Source organism: Scatophagus argus, chromosome 15 (genome assembly GCF_020382885.2).
Source record: "Scatophagus argus isolate fScaArg1 chromosome 15, fScaArg1.pri, whole genome shotgun sequence".
Lineage (NCBI taxonomy): Eukaryota > Metazoa > Chordata > Actinopteri > Scatophagidae > Scatophagus > Scatophagus argus.
The window spans coordinates 3,516,144-3,535,468 of record NC_058507.1 but is presented as its reverse complement, the minus strand read 5'-3'; the positions used below and the strand labels follow the sequence as shown (position 1 = coordinate 3,535,468).

The following is a 19,325-nucleotide window of genomic DNA, read 5'->3' as shown; positions in this document are numbered from 1 at the left end:
CTTTATGGAGCTTTGCTTTGTGCACTGGGGCACAGTCATGCTGGAATAGAAAAGGGCCTTCAACAAACTGTTGCCACAAAGTTGGAAGCAAAACAGCTCCAGTCTGAATACTTTTGTCTATATAGTGTATTAGTACTGCAGTAAATGCCGTGTTGTCATAATGCTGTGACAAAAAATAAGATGAGGACGGTCTGACCTCTAAGTTAGATTAAAAAAAAATGTGATGGTGATGACTAACTTTTGTATTGCTGTTTGACTGTACATCAGCAAACAAGCCCCTTTGACGTCTGCCAGCTCTGCTGATGGATAAGACGGCTGCCATGTTTTGGGAGAGGTGACTGAATTTCTCTGGCTGTCTGTCCTGTTTCTGTGTCTCCGTCTCAGATCCAGCTGGTTGACGATGGGGCAGACACGACGTCTCCAGAGACGCCCGAGCCCGGCTCTGGAAAGGTTCCCAAACGAGGTGAGGACACACACACGTTGAGTTTTCAGTATTCTGTTGCTGTTTCGGGACAAACTGCAGCCACGTTAATCCTGATCTTTTTGAAATGGAAGTCGTCTCGGCAACTCGGTGACTGCAAAAACTGCATTCTGTCTCACTGGGCCAAAGTCCACCACACAAGATGCAGATTTCTGTCTTTCTGTCTGTTTATGTTAACCTGACAGCATTCACTTCAGACTTGTTGTTGTGACTTTGACTTAAACTGTCCATTCAGACGTGGGGCAGACGTTTAAGTAAAGGGCTGCGTCATGCAAACACCGAAATCGCCAAGATTCCTGTCGCAGTTACTTTCCTCCCGCTTTCCTTTGAGCGGGACGCCTCATGCGGCCGACTGCACCTCCAGCAGTCCCGTTTCTCTGTTCACTTTAAGATAAGATAAGATTTCCTTTATTGTCCCACAATGGGGAGCTTCACATTGTTACAGCAGCAAAGTGGATAGTGAAAAACGGAGGTAGGCATCAATAAAAAACAATTTACACAAGTGTAGGAAAAAAAGAAGAGAAGAGCTAGCAATATATATATATAGTGTAGAAAGAATAGTAATGTAATATAAAACATTATGTACAAGAGAAGACAACAAAAACACACAACAACAGATAACATGGGCTAATAAATTGTAATAAATTTCTTTTGAACTTTAATAAATTTAATCTCTTTACGTCAAGATCCTTGTGGGACTTTATAGGTTCATAAAAGAGGGCAAACACTGATGATAACATAAAAGCTTGTCTCTCACTTTCTTTGTTTGTCTTTCTTTTTGTCTCTTCAGAGATCCTGGAGACGCCCAAGTCCACTAAACTGGTGAGTCAGATCAGGCTGCACTGTGAGGATATCAGGAGCGGATATGGCAGCTGGACTTTTACACACTCTCACAATGACGCTAAACTCGCATACCTGCACACACACACACACACACACACACACACACACACACACACACACACACACACACACACACACACACACACTCACTCACTCTCTGTTATCTGAGGCAAACCCTGTGTGTTTGTGCTGCCACACCTGCTGGGCTGTTTCAGCTTCTGAAAATCTCACAGGTTTTGTTAGCTCTAACGTGGAGATGCTTGACAGCCCTTCAACGAGTAAAGTGGCTTTTATTTGTAGTATTTTTAAGATTGATTTTAAGTTTTTAGCTCAGAAACGTCTTATACTTCAGTCGACAAGTCGAGTTTCTGAAAATCTCTCATTAAATATACAGTAGTTTCAGTCTGTGACACTGATGTGGGGGCATACTGACAATTTACAAATCAGAAGTAGTAATTTACAGTATCAAGAAGTCATATACAAATAAAAATAATATCATCTGCACCTTTGCTATACTAAAACTATTGTTTTGTCCATGTTTGTTTAAGGATGGAGAATCTGGAGATCTTATTATTAGCTCTTGTCATACTGTTTTCTTATCAGATCTCTGTTCGTCTTTGCACAAATCGTCTTCTTCCATACGCAGAAACAGTTTATAAAGTAGATATTTCTTCTTTTAATTAATCTTAAATAATCCTTGAAACCGTCTGTCAGGTTGAGCTGAAGTTTCAGTTTTCCTGTGTGACCACCAGGGGGCGACGTTAACCTATAAATACACTGCAGTAGCTGCGTGTTGTGCTACGTCAATACAACCCAACATGTTGGACCATCACATCTGAACTTTTAAAATGTCAAATCAAACGTAAATCTGAAAATTTTCCACTGCGGTTTGTGGTAAATTCAACAGTGAAATCTGATGGCATCACAGCTTATTGTGAGGAATGTGAATGATGCTTTTAATAATTATAAATAAAGGCTCACCCACAGCAGACAGCAGATTATTTTCCAGCTCCAGACGCCATCATGTTAGTTATTTAACTATTCAATCTTTCTGAGCTCTCAGTAGGTTACATTTGAATTTAGTGTCGTCCCGAACTTCCACAATCATCAAGTGACAATTTTAGATTTATTTTCAAATCTAAACCAAAGAGTTTATCGCCTCCTTTCAGTTTTAAATGTCAGCGTGTTCGTCATGTTTTAACTGACATTTCGAGTTCAGTTTAGTAGCCGTCTTTTATTTTCTGATCTTTATGTAACGGGAGTCAAGTCAAGTCTTGTTTGTCAATAGAAAAGTAGATGAAAGACCGAAGAGACAAAATGTCGTGTGCACATGAAGGAAAACGACTGCGTGTTTCAGATGTTAATGAGGCGTGTGTGTGTCTGTGAAGCCTTTCGATGGAGGCCGACCCTCTCCAGTCCCCGTCACCTCCAGCATGACTCTGACAGACTCTCGACCTCTAACCTCCGCCCTCCCTCCCTTCCTTCCCTCCTTCCTTCCTTTCCTTCTTTCCTTCGGCCACGCAGCGAGGAGTGAAGCCCAAAAAGGTGCTGCATGTTTCTCTCACCTCGGTACAGTGCTAATGTTGTGATGATGATGATGGTGGTGGTAACCGTGGTAACCGTGGCTCTGAATGGCCTCGCTGCTGCATGGCAACAGAGCCCCGCGCCTCATTTACCCATGACCCCCCCCTCAGCTCACCACGCCGCCATCCTTTTCGTCTCGCTCTGTGTTTGTGTGAGCGTGAATGGAGGCCAGTGAGAGGAGCGACAGGTGACCGCCGTGGTGCCACGCCCACTTCCTGTCACCTCTTCACGCTGTGCGCCGTGGTTGGTCCCGCTCTGTGTGTTTCTGTGTCTGTCTGCTTCCTGTGCATTTTGAAGCATGTCGAAGTGGAACAAGTGAAATCCTGCTGACTGTCACACAAGTCATCTCGCTTTCTTTAAACTGAACTGCAAAGAACATCACGGTTTTGGTTATTTCTTGTCAGAGCACAAACGAATTCCGTCGATTTGTCGATGGAAAGAAAATTTGTTTTTAAGTTTTAGTCATTTTTCAAGCAAATATGCCAAACATTTGCTCCTTTTCTCTGTTTGTATTCTCGTAAATTGAATATCTTTGGGTTTTGGGTTGTTGGTCAGACAAGACAAGTTGTGTTGTCACATTTTAAAAATGTTTTTAGACTAAAAATCAGCCGATTGATTGCTCTTGCTCTCTACTGGCAGCGATCAAGAGGGCTCAGTGTTTTGATTTTCCATTAAAAAGTTTATCTGCTCATTTCAGCTGCACAAGCAGTTGATTTAAACATTTTGCAGGATCGTAGGGGACCTAAAATGGAGACAAAAACAGAAGAAGCTTACGTTTTTGACAGCTTATGGATCTAGAATATTTGATGGTATTTTTTGAAGTATTTTTCCTCTCTGTTAGGGTCCAAATGGCTCTCAGTATTAAGTCCAGTCTCGCTGTGTATGCTGTGATGTATTGTGACTTTAACGTTTTGCTGTTTCACACGAGGATTCATCAGGAGGTTCGTGCCGACAGTCCGCTGCTCTTTAACCGTCGTCCTCAGCTGAGTCATGCATGCAGGCGTTCCTCTGCTGTCGTGAAAATGTCAGACTGAGACGGAGGTGAAATCAGCCCGCCCTCCCACCTGCCGAGAGCAGACCTGCCGAGAGCAGACCTGCCGAGTACGGATCTCCTGTCGGCTCGGTTAGACCTCCTCGGCAGGACGACCTTAAGCATCAGGAGCCCAGGCTTAATTGTTCTCCTTTTCCCTGCCAGGCAGTAGATGAGGCAGACGGGACAGAAATGTGCCTGCAGAGATTCATTAAAGTCGTGAATAACTCAAAATGTTGGAGAACTTTCCAGAGTGAAAACTGAGTCCGTACCTGCTTGTCCTCCAGCTGAAGGTCACGGGACCAAAAACCAGCACTTTGGTGTCAGAACCTCGTTTTTGGCCGAGAACAAGGATGAGCCAGGGCGTGTGCCATAGATAAGAAGAAATAGAATAAAGTATGTAAAAGAACCAGTGCATTGTGAAATAATGACAAGCCGAGCGCGTTGGGTTCAGCTGTGTTGGTGCTTTGTGGGCAGTAATCTCATCCCCTCGTCGTCCTGCTGGGTTAGAGTTAGCGATCCTCAGTGTGTGTGCTGGTAAAGCAGGAACTCGATACGTCTCCACCCGTCCCATCGTCCTCTCTGTCTGTCTGTGTGGACGTCCTCCTCAGAGCAGCACTTAGCCTGAGAGAAAGTGACGGGATGACAGAGAAAGACGTTTAATATTTCAGCAGGACAGATTTCCCCGCGCTGCTCTGTAATGGATACTCACTAACAGTTTTTCTTTCCGCCTCGGCGGACCAGACTCTGAGGGTCTGCGCTTTCTCGCAGTAATCCATTTTCTCCTGCAGTCCATCCCCTAACACTCAGTATCGTATGACAGTACAGAAGAAACGCTGCACAGACCGTATTCACTCTGACCTAAGCCTCGTTCAGTTTCATCGCATCAGCCTCGAATTATTTTGATGCCCACAGTGTGGAAGTGTTTCAGCTGATCAGAGTGTCCCCACTGACTTAATCCTCCTCCATCCCTCACTCCTCCTGCTGATCTGCTGGAGCAGAGAAGGAGATTAGTGCAGCTGAGGAAGATTTAATGATGGCTGCTCAAATGGCTCTTGGCCGTTAAGGAAAGAATTGACCTATGAAATCACTTTTACGCTAAAAACTGAACCGGTATTACGTCTCAAGCTCAAGGCCGACGCTTTGTTTGAGGTTTAATTCTGGCTCTTTCTCTTTCAGATTTGTTTTTACCTTTTAGTCTCCTTCCAGACCTTTGAGTTGCTTCACACGCTGCAGATATTTCAGAGTAATAAAGTGAAAAGAAATGGCTGTCAGGAGTCATTATCAGGTGAACACAGTGATGATATCTCACTGATATTATGTGGGTTATGTTCCACGTCCACAAGCTTCAGTAGGATTTCGGTGATTGATGCGGAGCAGGACTCGGTCTGTAAAAAGATCCTGCATCAAGCCCCCATCTCGACCGAGAACATATGAAATAACGTGTCAGCTTGGGCTTCGAGATGTGGAAAATGAAAAAGATTTTTTTAAAGTCCAAAACTTTACATGAGTTCACTGGATGTTTTCATCCCATATTCACACACTGTTTGATGAGGACTTTATCATGATACATGTGAATACTACAACATACAGTTACGTCCAATGACTTTATGGAGAATACGCATTAATTTCCCTAAATGATGTTTGAAAATGAAGGTGAGGAATTAAAAGAGGCTGTAGACGCGATCGCTTATGACGTTCAAAACGAAGTAAAAACAAAAAAATGGAGGTAAACATTCTTCAGAATTCTTTAAAAGTAATCACCTTCGACAGTTTCATGTCTCTCCTGTGAATTTGTCAAAGGAAGAGGAAGAAACGTACATAAAGGTCTAATTTATTCAGATTAAGTCTCTCTAATTTGTAATCCGGTGCGTGTGCTTCTTCCTCCTCCTCCTCTTCCTCCTCCTCATTGTTTTTGTCTCATTTTAATGAGCCCATAGGACGGCTGTGTGAGTGTTGCTAGGAGACAAAGAGGGGCTTGCATCAGCGTTGCTGCTCAATTCCCCCCCCCCCTTCTCACCTCCGTTTACAGCCCCGCCCTCCTCCGTCTCACTTCCTCTCCTCTGTCTGTCCCCAGCCGCACAGTCTCACCCATCCCTCCCTCCCTCCCCCCGTCTGTCTGTGGTGGAGCTGGTGATGAGTGGGTGAGCAGCAGCGAGCAGGGGGGGAGGGAGGAGGGTGATGTAATGCAGGAGCAGGGCATTGGCTGGGCTGGCAAATCACAATAAAGCAGAGCGAGAAGAAGGGGGGGGGGGTGGAGGGGAGGAGAGGAAGGTGAGGGGAGGTGAGGCGTCGCCTGCGAACAGTAGCAGGTCGGAGGCTCACGGAAGCAAGATGTCAGAGTCGTAATCGGAGCAGAAAGGGAAGGGAGGCACCGACTGAGGGCTCCGGCTAACGGATTATGAGAGAAGGAGGACATAAAGGAGGACGACAGCAGGAGGAAGGGACGGGGGGAGTCTGGGGAGGAGAAAGAAGAAGAAATCTCTGCGGCCATTTGCACCACTGCAGCTTCCCGGCCTGAGTGGCTGCCTGTCTGTTCGGCTTCAGCTGTCTGTCTGTCTGTCCGTCTGTCCGTCCTCAAGCCGGTTTCTGTGGATCAAGCATCTTTGCCTGTTTTATCACCTTCCTCTCTGTGTGTGTGTGTGTGTGTTTCTTGGTGACTGTGTTGTGTGTGTGTGTCTTCTTCTCTTGCAAATATGATGAGACAGACTCCTGCACCCCGGAAGGTACAGAACTCCAAATGATCGTCCTTATCTGTTGGGATGTTGCTTTTGTTGTTGTCACCATCCGTTTGTTTTGTTGGCAGAGCTGCTCTAAAGGTCACGCTTCAAACTTTCCGTCATTCCTCATGTCGTGTGGTGGGAATTGCCCTTTTTAAACTCGACATTCCCAGCGTGGAAGCAGAAGTGTACCTGCAGCTCGGTCGTGCTCTTTTTAGACCTTTTTGTCACTTTGTCTTGATTTTTGCTGGCTCTCAGTGCCCTTGGTTGCAGAATTATTTCATGCCTTTTACATGTGTGTGCAGTTTTTTGTTTTTTTATTTTTAACTTAAGTGCTATTTCTCCGTCTTTCCTTTTATTTGGTCTCAGCTTGCACAGTCATGCCTTCCACATCGTCTTGCGAGGTCAGGGGAGAATCTCGGTTGCAGATGTGGCGATGAGGCTGATGTGCTCTCAGTACAGCCTGTTCTAGTATGTACAGCAGCATGATAGTGTGGCTGCAGAGGGCTGTCAGCTCTGATTTGGTACAGCTGTTAGCTCGGGCTGATTTCTGCTCAACGGTCCAGTTCTAATCCAATAAGGAACGATAACTAGCCAAAGTGATGGCCGTGGCTGAGCTGAGAGAGAGAGAGTCAGTGTGCAGAGGACAGGAGGACGTGAAGTGAAGGGTGGACGAGAAAGTGTCGGTCTTGAGGTCAGTGATGGAAGCGCCTGCACACACCAGAGCTAAGATGTGTTTCTAATAACTCAGAACAGTTTAGTTCGACCGTCGTGTAGTGAAGACGTGGAAAAACTCAGCGTCAGAGCAACAACAGCATCCCGCCTCCATGTCTGTTTAGTGGCTGTTCTGGCTGTCTGTTGGGTAGGATTTTTAGTATCCATTACAAATTCCTGATGGTGACCCAGTAGGTTCCTGGAAAAGTATAAAGTTATTTGGCACTAATTGTAAGTAAAACAGAGACGGTGTTAAAGTGGTTCACTTGTAATGAATAAAGCCTTTTTCTGGAGCTGCAGTAATAAGTCAAGATTCCTGCTTCTTACATGTGAGGGTTTTCTGCTGTTCAGTAAAATTAATAAAGTGTGATAATTAAAGAGTAAAATGAATACGTTTCATCGATTAACAGACTAATCATTGCAGCTTGATCAGATCCACATTGATCCGAAGCTTCAGAGCAGCTGCTGAACAGATCGTGAGGTGAGATTGTTCTGTCGGCTGCTTTTTCCAAAGTCAACAACAAACTTAATGAGGAGCAAATTCAGTGATAACATGGATAAAGTGGATTATGCTGTGGGCAGCCCTACGCTGATGCATGATTAAGTTAATGTGGAGTTTGGAAAGCCTAAAGGTTGTAAAAACGTCTCAGCCTGCAGAGAAACCAGAGCGTCTTTAACTATGAGGAGAACAATGCATATTTTTACTAGACAACATGCAGTATTGCTGTGTGAAGTGCTGGTTTTGAGCTACTGGGAACACACTGTGGGGACTGAATATTTGTGTGCACACAATATGAACGGCAGTACGACAGCATCGAGCGTCCGTCTGCTGCGTCCCTCGAGACACAATGCAGTCATTTAGGTCAGAGTGGTCGTACCAGTCACAGTGTCCATGTTGTTGCTGAGGTTTCTGGTCGCGTGGGTGGAGGGGATGAGGCCCTGGAGACCAGCTAGGACCAGAGAGACCAGAGGGAAAACAGTGGAGTAGAGGCCTGTAGGGATGTAACATGATAATGGCTTCACTGTGGGACTTTTCAGGGGTCAGTCAAGTATTAGTGTTCCAGTTTTCAGTTTAAGAGTCATCAAAGATTCATCCACCCATTTTGTCTTTTTGTCTGTGATTTCCACCTTAATATGAACTTTGCCTTGACTCACTAATCCTGGCTGTTTGTTTCCTTCCCTTTTCTCCTCCTCCTCCTCCTCCTCCCCCCCTCCTGCTGGACCTTCCTCTCCCCCTCCTCTGCTCCTCCCTCTGCTCCTCAGACCACGGCCAGAAGGCCCAAGGTGAGCCCAGTCTTCAAAGTCTTCAGGGCTTCCCATTTCTGTCATTTTAAATTATTTATTTGTGTGATTGTTGTTTCGCTTCATGCAGGTGTGTGTGTGTGAGTGTGTGTGAGTGTGTGTGTTGCCGAGGCAGTAGTGACAATACGCCATGAAATTCATCTTGTCTTCATTAGAGTTTTGGTTAATAGCACTAATGTTTTCCTTGATATCTACAGCACAAAGTGAGGATTGTAGCGTTCATATGTTCAAGTTGTTTTTTTCTTTTCACTTTTCTTTCTCTCTGTTGTAGCGGATGTCCTTTGTCTTTTTTTGTTGTTGTTATTTTAATTAATTCTACAGCAGTTTCAGCATATTAATTGCTTTGTTTGAGTTCTTATTCTGGTTTATCACTTAACTTTGAGCGTTTTTATGTCGCCGTTTTGTATTTGAGTCTTGCATCACATCTGTGGCCATCATGGAGGTACACTGAAGTACGTACACACCAGAAAGAGCAAAGAACTCCTCAGCATGACAGGGAAATTAAACATCGCTGAACAAGTTGGTTGTGATGCGTTCAGGGTCAGTCTGGTAGTTAAGGCAAAGTTGTTTTCGTGTAGTTGAGAGACAGCAGCTTAGTTTGCAAGCCAGTGAGTGTGTTCACATTAGTTTTTAGGTTAGGATTTAAAACAACCATTTCATTATTTATATGTGCATGTAAACATACTCAGTGTGGGACCTCCGTTATGGCCATCATCAGACGACCATTTCTACCCACTGGCATCGGTTTTTTCTAAACCGTTTTCTCATTACTCACTTGGTCTCTTCAGCAGCCCAGCCGGCCTGCAGGCGGCGGCGGGAAGGGGGCGGCGTCCGGCTCGGCCTCGGCCTCTGCTGGGGAGATGAGCAGCAGCGAGCCCAGCACGCCGGCACAGACCCCTCTGGCCGCTCCGGTCATCCCGACCCTCCACTCCCCTGGAAACCCTCCGGCGCCCGTCCCCAGCAAGGTGAGTGTCAGCTTAGACATCACGGTCACAACTCAGGTCTGATGTTTCACAGCCAGTGAAGTCAGAACGAGTTGCATCCGCCACATACTGAGTAAACACTGAGTAACAGTCTTAATGCAGAATTATTTTTTTTATTTATTCACCCGATTCCTCGCAGATGACGGCTGAAATGCAGTTGAAATGTTGCCTCCTCAGTTCTTCAGCAGTAAATCTAATTTTTGACATATTGCACCAGGTGGTTTAAGCTCTTAAAAGTGGCATCACTATTCTCTTAAAACATGAAAAATCTGCAGAGATGTCGTTGAAATCCTGCAGCCACAGATTTCTTGTGGGTCTGGTATTCAGGAATGAGACGGATGGTTGGCTCACGTCGTTGATCCTGCTGGCTCACATCGTGTCATAAAACCCAATTGCTCAACATGCCAACAGGATCAAAGACGTGTTAGGACTCGGTGCTTAAGCCGGAGGAGCAGGAGTGCAGGAGTTAAATCAGATGCGAGATTCTCTTTGTTGCAGCTCCTACATTTGACTCAGCTGTCGGCTTGTATTGGTGTCATCCAGGAGTCATCAGAAATGAGCCGCAGTACAATACAATACATGAGGCGGCGTAAAATAAACATGAATTCCAGTTTAATAAAAGGGGAAAAAATAAATATGTGGTTAGAATTCATAATGAAACACTAATTTTATGTTGTATAATCCATCTGACCATTAATTTTCTAAACAGCTTATCCTTTTCATGGTCACAGGTGGCTGGATTGTATCCCAGCATGCACTGGGTATGAGGCAGGCAAATCCTGCACAGGTTGCAAGTTGCAATTATTTGTTTAATTTAAAATTTAAACTGCACCTTTCAAGCTACAGCGGCTAGTTGTGTAGCTATGTGGGGGTCAGTGCTGTCTGTCAGTGCTGTAAAATGGCAGAAAAGCCCCTTAGTTCCTTTGGGATGTACAGTTTCATCCGCATTGCAAAATGTTAAAGCATATCAGCGAAAGGGAAGTGGGCCCAGGACTGAGCCCTGAGGGAAACCAAACTCAACACAACTAATGTCTATATTAGCAATCTTAACTATATAAGTTTTCTCTTTTGTCTCCTACTTTTGCTGTGAAGTGATAATTTGAGAGATTGACTGCTGGAGGGTTTTGTGCAGCAGAAGAGGAAGTGTCTGCATTAAGCGCGATGAAGATCCTGCCCGTGTCCAGACGTTAGTCGATTCAAACCGCTGAAGTGTTTTAATAGTCTGTGAACTCTTTGTTAATCGTGAGCTGGAGCTTGAATCTTGAATCTTGTGTTATCTGAGCCGCTGATAGAGAGAAGCAACATGTGCTTTAATTTGTATTTAAAGGTTGGGGATTTTCTCTTTAGCATTTTGTAAGTCAGCTGCCATTTTAAGTCGGACCTAATCAGTCTGACATTTTTATCCCCTCAGGAGGACGTCACCATGGAAACACAGGTGCAGTGATGTGGTGTGATTTTTTTTTTTTTTTTTTTTTTTTGCACTTGATATCGACGTGCTGTTTTTCTCTCACTAACGTTTTGACAAGACACCAAAAGTGTGACTTTTAATCTTTAATTGCCGTGTGAGGGAGGTGACTGTCTCTGATCACAGCCGGGATTTCTGCAAAAAGAAATGCACGTGTTGGATTGAATTAAGGCCTCCAGCTGTTAAGTGCCGTGTGTGTGTGTGTGTGTGCGTGCGTGTGTGTGCATACTACATACCTCATGCAGTGTATAAGCACCTACTGAGGGTTCGTCTTCACTGACGAGGCTTGTGTGTGTCTTGACGCCAACTTTCTCATCTCCACAGGTGGAGTCACTGCATGGCAAGTGAAATTAAAGCTTCCTAACACAAAGCAGATGCTGTCACCTAAGAGTGACATTTTATACCCGATCCAGTGCTTTTATTGTACTCTGAGAAAAAAAACAAGGGAAATCACGAAAGTGAAACGATCGCCGATCCTCCATTTCTAAAGAGGAACCTTTCTGATCCGTTCTTTACTCTTTGCCATCGATCCAGGAGGAGGAGGCGCTGCGTGGTCAGGTGAAGGACCTGGAGGAGAAGCTGGAGACTCTGAAGATGAAACGGACGGAGGACAAGGCCAAGCTGAAGGAGCTGGAGAAGCACAAGATCCAGCTGGAGCAGCTGCAGGAGTGGAAAACCAAGATGCAGGAGCAGCAGGCCGAGCTGCAGAAACAACTCAAAGAGGCCAAGAGGGTAAGAAGCAATGGATGAAATGAGCATACAGACGGGTAGATGGTGTAGAGGCCACCTGAGGAACGGGTGGGTGGATGACTGCATGTGTATACATTATCATTGCATCCACTAATTGGCTACAGATGAAAGTCAAAGGAAGTCAAAGTGAAGCTGATGGATGGCTTAAATGTACTGCAGATATCTGCTACTATCTGATCATTTTCAGTGCAGTTTGTTAAAGTTTTAATGTAAGCAAAGGACGAGTAGTCGTGTTTTCATCCAAGAACAAAACTCTTGTCAGGGAGGAGGAACAGTCTTACATTTGAGACAATAAACATTAATAGCAGTAGGATAAAAACACAAAGCTGCCTTTAAATGAAGAATAACTTAAAACAAGTAAATAACTGAAAATGTATCAAGAGAAAGGGGTTTTAAAGGCTGTATGAAGATCACCTGCACATCCGTCCATAACTGAATATTTTTCTGTGTGAAGGAGGCGAAAGAGGCCCTGGAGGCGAAGGAGCATTACGTGGAGGAGATGTCGGACACAGCGGACGCCATCGAGATGGCCACGCTGGATAAGGAGATGGCGGAGGAGAGGGCCGAGTCTCTGCAGCTGGAGGTCGACTCCCTCAAGGAGAAGGTGGACGAGCTCACCATGGACCTGGAGATCCTCAAGCATGAGATTGAGGAGAAAGGTACTGCCAAGTGCTGACATTTTATTAAGCTAACAATTCCAGCTTTAATGAACAACACAACGTCAGAAATAAACTTGTAGGCTGTTTAAAAAAAATATCCAAATGGTCTCATTTGTCGACTTGCAAAAAGCTTGAAGTTCTCTGTACAGAAGTTAGTAAAATGACATAGTTTCTGTCTGAGCTGCACTCAGTAACTCTGATATTTTTAACATCAAGATTACATAAAATAAGAGCAGTTCAGTTACTGTCAAATAGCACAGGAGCAGAAGTTTGTTGGTCTACAACGTGATTAGACTTCAGGTCATCAGGGACCTCTGAGTGCAGTCTGCTGGTGGCTCATTTATCCATCCTGTTCTTCCAGCAAGTGCAGCTAACAGAGCCAACTCAAAGGAAGAGCACACTTTGTTTAATTGAAACTTGCTGTTGTCTGAAACAACCTGCAGCGCCATCAGTTCTCTCAAAGTATCATTTAGCGACATAAATTAAAAGTTGTTATTTTTCAAGGCCCGGACAATAAAAGGAAGTATGGTTCACCCACTGGATCCTGTAGGGCTCAGATCTGTTTGGGGGTTTTTCTCACAGGTTCAGATGGTGCTGCTTCCAGTTACCACGTCAAACAGCTGGAGGAGCAGAATGGCAGACTGAAGGAAGCGCTTGTCAGGTGTGTGTTGACTTGACCTTAAATGGACTCTTCATCCTGCATGAACACAAGCAAAAGTCCTTTTGCTTCAGCAAAGTTGAAAATAAATGGAAATAAGAAGAGAGAAGGGAAAGAAATTCCTCTGAATTCTTCATTCAGAGCTTGAGTATCATTTTTCCCGTGTGTCAGGATGCGTGACCTGTCGGCGTCAGAGAAGCAGGAACACGTGAAGTTGCAGAAGCAGATGGAGAAGAAGAACGTGGAGCTGGACACTCTGAGGAGTCAGAAAGAAAAACTGCAGGAAGAGATGACGGCGGCAGAGAAGACCATCGACGAGCTGAAAGAGCAGGTCAGTGTTTCAGACTGGTGATAAATGGTTCAAATGCCAGCTTCCGTTTCTGATGGGGATGTGCTTTGTGCCAGGTGGATGCAGCCTTGGGGGCGGAGGAGATGGTGGAGATGCTGACAGAGAGGAACCTGGACCTGGAGGAGAAAGTCAGGGAGCTGAGAGAGACCGTCACTGACCTGGTGGGTGGAAGTCGTCAGTGTCGTTAGCTGCAGGGACAAAGACGTGGCTAACGAAACTGATCCACTTTGTTCATTTAAAGACTGAAGAGTCGAGACTCGTTTCCCGCTCGGCCCCTCGCTGTGTATTTATAGGACTGAGGTCAGACAAAAGTGCCAGTTTGCTGACTCATTTCATTACTGATATGTGCCGCGCTCATTAATATGTATGAGCTGCTCCCTCTGGTGTTTGTTTGTTTCACTGCAGTCGTTGTTGAGTTACTCTTTTAATTAGACTGAACAAGAAAAATGGGACAAAACTCATAAAAACCAGCAACACTGTTGCTAATGTTTCTGTCGTTTTCGTTACGTTATTGAGAATGTCTGATATTGTCCCACGATGAAGGATGAAACTTAATTATATTGGTTGAAGGCTATCTGTGATTATCTGTGACAGAAAATCGGGACCAAACAGAAAATAATGACCCAAACTCTGGCTTCAGGCTCAACATGCCTCGCTAACGCATCAACTTAGTGAAAGAAAAGAATAATCATTAGACATTTGGGTAGTGATAAAAGGATTCCAGTTAAAGACTGACACTTCGTGTTGGCTGTTGTGTCTTCTCTTTCAGGAAGCTATAAATGAGATGAACGACGAGCTACAGGAGAACGCCAGAGAGACGGAGTTGGAGCTGAGGGAGATGTTGGATCTGGGCGCCGCGAGGGTCCGAGAGGCCGAGAAACGTGTTGAAGCTGCACAGGAGACTGTAGCCGACTACCAGCAGACCATCAAGAAATACCGCGAGCTCACAGCTCACCTGCAGGTACACACCGTCAGTTTTCGGTTGTAGCATTTGGAGCACAATGTGCGTTGTTTGATCGCACACGTCTGATGATCCGTCCTGATTCTTCCTCTGTGTTTGCTGCAGGAGGTGAACAGAGAGCTGACCAGTCAGCAGGAAGCTTCAGCAGAGCTGCAGCAGCAGCCGCCGGCAGAGATGTTCGATTTCAAGATTAAGTTTGCAGAGACGAAGGCGTATGCCAAGGTCAGAAACAACAAGAACTTTCTGAATAATGAGGAGCCCTCTGCAGTGCGATAACATTAAGTGTGATTCGGCATCAGCCTGAATGTCCTTTTTTTTCTCCTCTCTTTTTGCTTTCTTTGGTTTTAGAGGTTGTAAAGTTAAAACTTTGAAACTTTTAAGCTTGAACCTCAGCTAAACTTTATCTCAGGGTATGTTCTGTTTATTATCTTTGATGTCTGTAAACTCTTTAAACAGTCAAGTGTTCTAAGTTTGGTTTTATCTTGTGTGTGTGTGTCTGTCCAGGCCATTGAGATGGAGCTGAGGAAGATGGAGGTGGGGCAGGCCAACAGACACGTTTCTCTGCTGACCTCCTTCATGCCCGAGTCCTTCCTTCGTCACGGCGGAGACCACGACTGCATCCTGGTGCTGCTGCTCATCCCCAGGCTCATCTGCAAGGTAAACAGTTTCCTTCTGAAAGCACAGTTCATCCAGCAGATGAAGAGGGGGGTGGGGTGGAGTATTTGTGCGTGACGTCGAAACCCTCCGTGTTCCCGCAGGCCGAGCTGATCAGCAAACAGGCCCAGGAGAAGTTCGACCTGAACGAGAACTGTGTGGAGCGAGCGGGGCTGAAGGGAGCCGCCGGGGAGCAGCTGAGCTTCGCTGGCGGTCTGGTCTACTCGCTCAGTCTGCTGCAGGCCACGCTGCACAAATACGAGCAGTACGTTTCACCACGGCCCCGAAAATCAGAGATCTGCAGCAGGACTGAGTCTGAGCGCTGAGACAGGACCAGCAGGATTATCAGCCTACACGCTTTAATATTTTAGTGTTTCGAAGTGCACAACATGGGCCGAATGCTTTATTCATCATAGCAACACAGCTTAAAATTAAGCATCAGAAACGAGGAACTGGAGGAACAGGTGCAGGAAATTAATAATGTGTGTGTGTGTGTGTGTGCGCGTTCAGGGCCCTGGCTCAGTGCGGTGTGGACGTCTACAAGAAGATCGGCTCTCTGTACCCGGAGATGAGCGTCCATGAACGTTCTCTGGATTTCCTCATCGACCTGCTGCACAAAGACCAGCTGGATGAGACCGTCAACGTGGAGCCGCTCACTAAGGCCATTAAATACTATCAGGTACACACACACACACACACACAGAGTTATAGATTATTATTTCAGTTAAAGACAATGTAGCAGCTATTTTACATGAAGAGGATGTATGCATGTGGTCCTCATCCCCACGTGTTGTGTGTGCAGACGTGCAGTCAGAGCCGAAAGTCCGTCCATTTGTCGACTGACAGGAAATCAGTAATCAACAGTTTTACGCTTAAAGCTCCCCCGTGACGTTTCTGACCCTGTTTTGTGGTAACTTTTTAGTAATGAGCTCTAGAAGTTTATAAAACACAGACAGAAATGATTCTGCGAAACTGTCCAACAAGATGCTGCTGCGTGTTCAGCCTGTGTGTGGGTTCATAACTCTCCACAAACTGACTCTGTTCTCAGCACCTGTACAGTATCCACCTGGTGGATCAGAACGAGGACTGCACCATGCAGCTGGCTGATCACATCAGGGTGAGTCCCGGCATCACCAGCAGGTCACAACAATCTGTAATAAGTAAGAGAAAGTTGAACCGTCTTCATCAGTTAAAGTAAAGAAATACGTCTACAGTTTTGTCAGAATTACAGCTTGTGTGTTAAAAGTCTTATGGACTTTGTGTATTTAGGCAGCTTTTCTTCATCTGCTGAATTTTGAAACCTGTTGTGTCCATGTGCAGTTTACCCAGAGTGCCTTGGACTGCATGGCGGTGGAGGTCGGTCGCCTGCGGGCCTTCCTGCACACGGGTCAGGAGAAGGCCGACCTCGCCGTCCTGCTGAAGGACCTGGAGACGTCCTGCAGCGACATCCGACAGTTCTGCAAGAAGATTCGCCGCAGGATGCCAGGAACGGACGCACCAGGCATCCCGGCGGCGCTCAGCTTTGGACAACAGGTAACCATGGCAACCACATCTCAAAATTAGTCTGGTTACCTGCTGATTTAGACAGCTTGTTGGTTCAAGTGAGGGCTTACATTTCTGTTAAGTTTACTTCATTATTGCAGAAGTCAGGATTGCCAAAAATTATTTACAAGGAAATCTTCTGTCTGCATCCAGCTGTGATAACTTGAGTCATGTTGATATTGTGCCCTCAGGTGTCAGACACCCTCTCAGACTGTAGGAAACACCTGACTTGGGTGGTGGCCGTGCTGCAGGAAGTGGCAGCTGCTGGAGCTCAGATGATGTCGCCTCTCGGTGAACAGGAGGGGCTGTCGGCCGTCAAACTGGAGGATGTGGCCTTCAAGGCAGCAGAGCAGGTATAAGCAAGACCACTGCAGCTCATCTGAACCCAAATCAGCTAACTGTGGTCATCAAAGACAAATCAAAACTAAAGAGATAAGATCTGAATTTTTGCAAGAGGCTGCTTGGCTACCTCTAAATAAAATCTAAATAAGCAGGTATTTCCTTGCAAAACAAGAGCAGTATGTGTTGTGGTGGTGGAAACGCTTTGGGTAAAAAGTCGTCTTGCATAAGAAATGAGTGGCGGTTGTTGTGTAGCAACTAAAATGAAATGAACGTTGAAGCAAAGATGACTTCTTACTGCAACAGAGACACAAGAGACCAACACAAATAATCTGACTGTTTTCAGATTTATGGATCGCAGGGCGCCAACCTCTATGAGTGTCTGCGCCAGTCCTGTAGCATCGTCATCGCAACCATGAACAAGATGGCCACCGCCATGCAGGAGGGAGAATACGATGCCGAGAAGCCTCAGAACAAGGTGATTCAGCAAGTTCTTGCTTTGATGCAGTTTCTTTTCAGCTGCAGAATTGTTTCAGTTTTGACGTGATGCTGTTGTCGCCTACCAGAACCCTCCACCTGTGGATGTGCGAGCGGCGGCTCTCCGGGCTGAAATCACCGACGCTGAAGGTCTCGGCTTGAAGCTGGAGGACAGGGAGACGGTCATCAAAGAGCTGAAGAAGTCTCTGAAGATCAAGGTAGGCAAACACACCTGCCTTCTGAAACTCAGAATGAAAACACACCGAACGCAGAACTGCTGAGTCACAGTCGGCACGTGTTTGTGCGTTTTCAGGGCGAGGAGCTGAGCGAGGCGAACGTCCGCCTCAGTCTGCTGGAGAAGAAGCTGGACAGTTCATCCAAAGACGCAGACGAGCGTGTGGAAAAGATTCAGACCCGACTGGACGAGGCTCAGACGCTGCTGAAGAAGAAGGAGAAGTAAGAACGACGTCCGAGCGTAGATTCAGGCGTTAACGTGGTGTTCTGTCACAGAAGTCTACAGCTGTGCCACGCTGTCCCCCGTCTCTGCAGGGAGTTTGAGGAGACGATGGACGCCCTGCAGGCCGACATCGACCAGCTGGAGTCGGAGAAGGCCGAGCTGAAGCAGCGAATCAACAGCCAATCAAAGATGACCATCGACGGACTGAGAGGAACCAGCCCGTCAGGAATCGCTTCCATCGTCACAGGAATAGCAGGAGGTGAGTGTCAGGAAAACCACACGATCACAAGCTGCACTCGCTGGAGAAGCCACTTTACTGCGCTTTCTTATCTTAAATCACTGCCGCCTTTTACCAGTTCACTTCATTGCATAAAACAGTCATGAGAAGTATTTTCAAACACCTTGACCCTTGTTTGGATCTTTATCATCCTAACACCCCTAAAACCTCCTCTTTGTCTTTCTCTTTTAAATCTCTTACTTAATCTTCTTCAGAGGAACAAAAAGGTATCTTACCCACTTGTGTTGTCATGTTAACCCTGCATGCTAGAAAAAAGGACCTTGAAAATGAAATGACGTACATGCGCACGATTTCGCTGCAGTTAAATACTACATGCATGTTGTGTTCAGGGTATCTGAAGTCTTACAAAGCACTGAACTAAGTTCTCTCAAGAAAAATCACAGGAAAAAAAAGTCCAACTCCAAAAGTAACAAAAGGAGATACATTACTTACTTACTTACGTTATATTGCACGTCTGTACTAACTGTGCATGCTAAAAAATTTAAACCTGGCAGCTGAGAACAAATTGTTTGTTTGGATGTGAACAGTTGGACTGTTTTTAATTTAATCTGAGATATTCTCAGTTTAAATGGCAGGACTGGTATTCTCATGTGGATGTGCAAAGGTTTGGCTCCAGTCAGGTGTGTGTAAGGTGTGTGTAACGTGTACCTGCTCTCGCTCCCTCCCACAGCCAACATGATGTCTGGTGTCGGTTCAGCATCGGGCGTCCAGGTGATCGACTCTCCTCTGCTGACTCAGCAGATTGAAGCCCAGAGACTCTGCATCAAACAGCTGAAGAACGAGAACAACAGACTGAAGGTACGAATCATTTTCTGACACCCGTACAGGTTTGAAAACCTCACTTCATGATGATAAAGATGTACAAATAGTACACATATTCAAAGCTAAGACGAGCTAAAATGTAATGACACGTTTATCACCACATGGTCTCAGGATTTGTAATTAGCTCTTTTTTGAATGTCAGTCCTGAAGATTTGTATCCTCAAGGTCTTAAAATGTACAAGTTAAATCAGTCTGGAATGCAGCTTCAGTCTTGTCCCAATCACATTTAGTCCACCA

General features: G+C 45.6%; 1 protein-coding gene across 12 annotated transcripts in view; it reads left to right on the top strand.

Moving 5' to 3' along the window:
• Positions 1 to 19,325, top strand: part of dctn1b (dynactin 1b) — a 31,708-nt gene that overhangs the window by 8,630 nt on the left and 3,753 nt on the right. For 3 of the 12 annotated variants that reach the window (XM_046412699.1, XM_046412698.1, XM_046412690.1), the window contains 26 exons: positions 385 to 463; positions 1,272 to 1,303; positions 2,849 to 2,869; positions 6,647 to 6,664; positions 8,636 to 8,656; positions 9,463 to 9,639; positions 11,069 to 11,092; positions 11,657 to 11,854; positions 12,327 to 12,531; positions 13,114 to 13,192; positions 13,361 to 13,520; positions 13,595 to 13,699; positions 14,308 to 14,499; positions 14,605 to 14,721; positions 15,004 to 15,156; positions 15,258 to 15,418; positions 15,664 to 15,832; positions 16,202 to 16,270; positions 16,474 to 16,686; positions 16,887 to 17,048; positions 17,381 to 17,512; positions 17,601 to 17,729; positions 17,825 to 17,967; positions 18,061 to 18,227; positions 18,461 to 18,472; positions 18,937 to 19,064. In XM_046412699.1, the coding sequence (XP_046268655.1) occupies positions 385 to 463; positions 1,272 to 1,303; positions 2,849 to 2,869; positions 6,647 to 6,664; positions 8,636 to 8,656; positions 9,463 to 9,639; positions 11,069 to 11,092; positions 11,657 to 11,854; positions 12,327 to 12,531; positions 13,114 to 13,192; positions 13,361 to 13,520; positions 13,595 to 13,699; positions 14,308 to 14,499; positions 14,605 to 14,721; positions 15,004 to 15,156; positions 15,258 to 15,418; positions 15,664 to 15,832; positions 16,202 to 16,270; positions 16,474 to 16,686; positions 16,887 to 17,048; positions 17,381 to 17,512; positions 17,601 to 17,729; positions 17,825 to 17,967; positions 18,061 to 18,227; positions 18,461 to 18,472; positions 18,937 to 19,064 (3,066 nt within the window). The remainder of the gene's footprint in view (positions 1 to 384; positions 464 to 1,271; positions 1,304 to 2,848; positions 2,870 to 6,646; positions 6,665 to 8,635; positions 8,657 to 9,462; positions 9,640 to 11,068; positions 11,093 to 11,656; positions 11,855 to 12,326; positions 12,532 to 13,113; positions 13,193 to 13,360; positions 13,521 to 13,594; positions 13,700 to 14,307; positions 14,500 to 14,604; positions 14,722 to 15,003; positions 15,157 to 15,257; positions 15,419 to 15,663; positions 15,833 to 16,201; positions 16,271 to 16,473; positions 16,687 to 16,886; positions 17,049 to 17,380; positions 17,513 to 17,600; positions 17,730 to 17,824; positions 17,968 to 18,060; positions 18,228 to 18,460; positions 18,473 to 18,936; positions 19,065 to 19,325) is intronic. The other 9 variants (XM_046412691.1, XM_046412692.1, XM_046412695.1 and 6 more) reach the window with 9 other exon arrangements.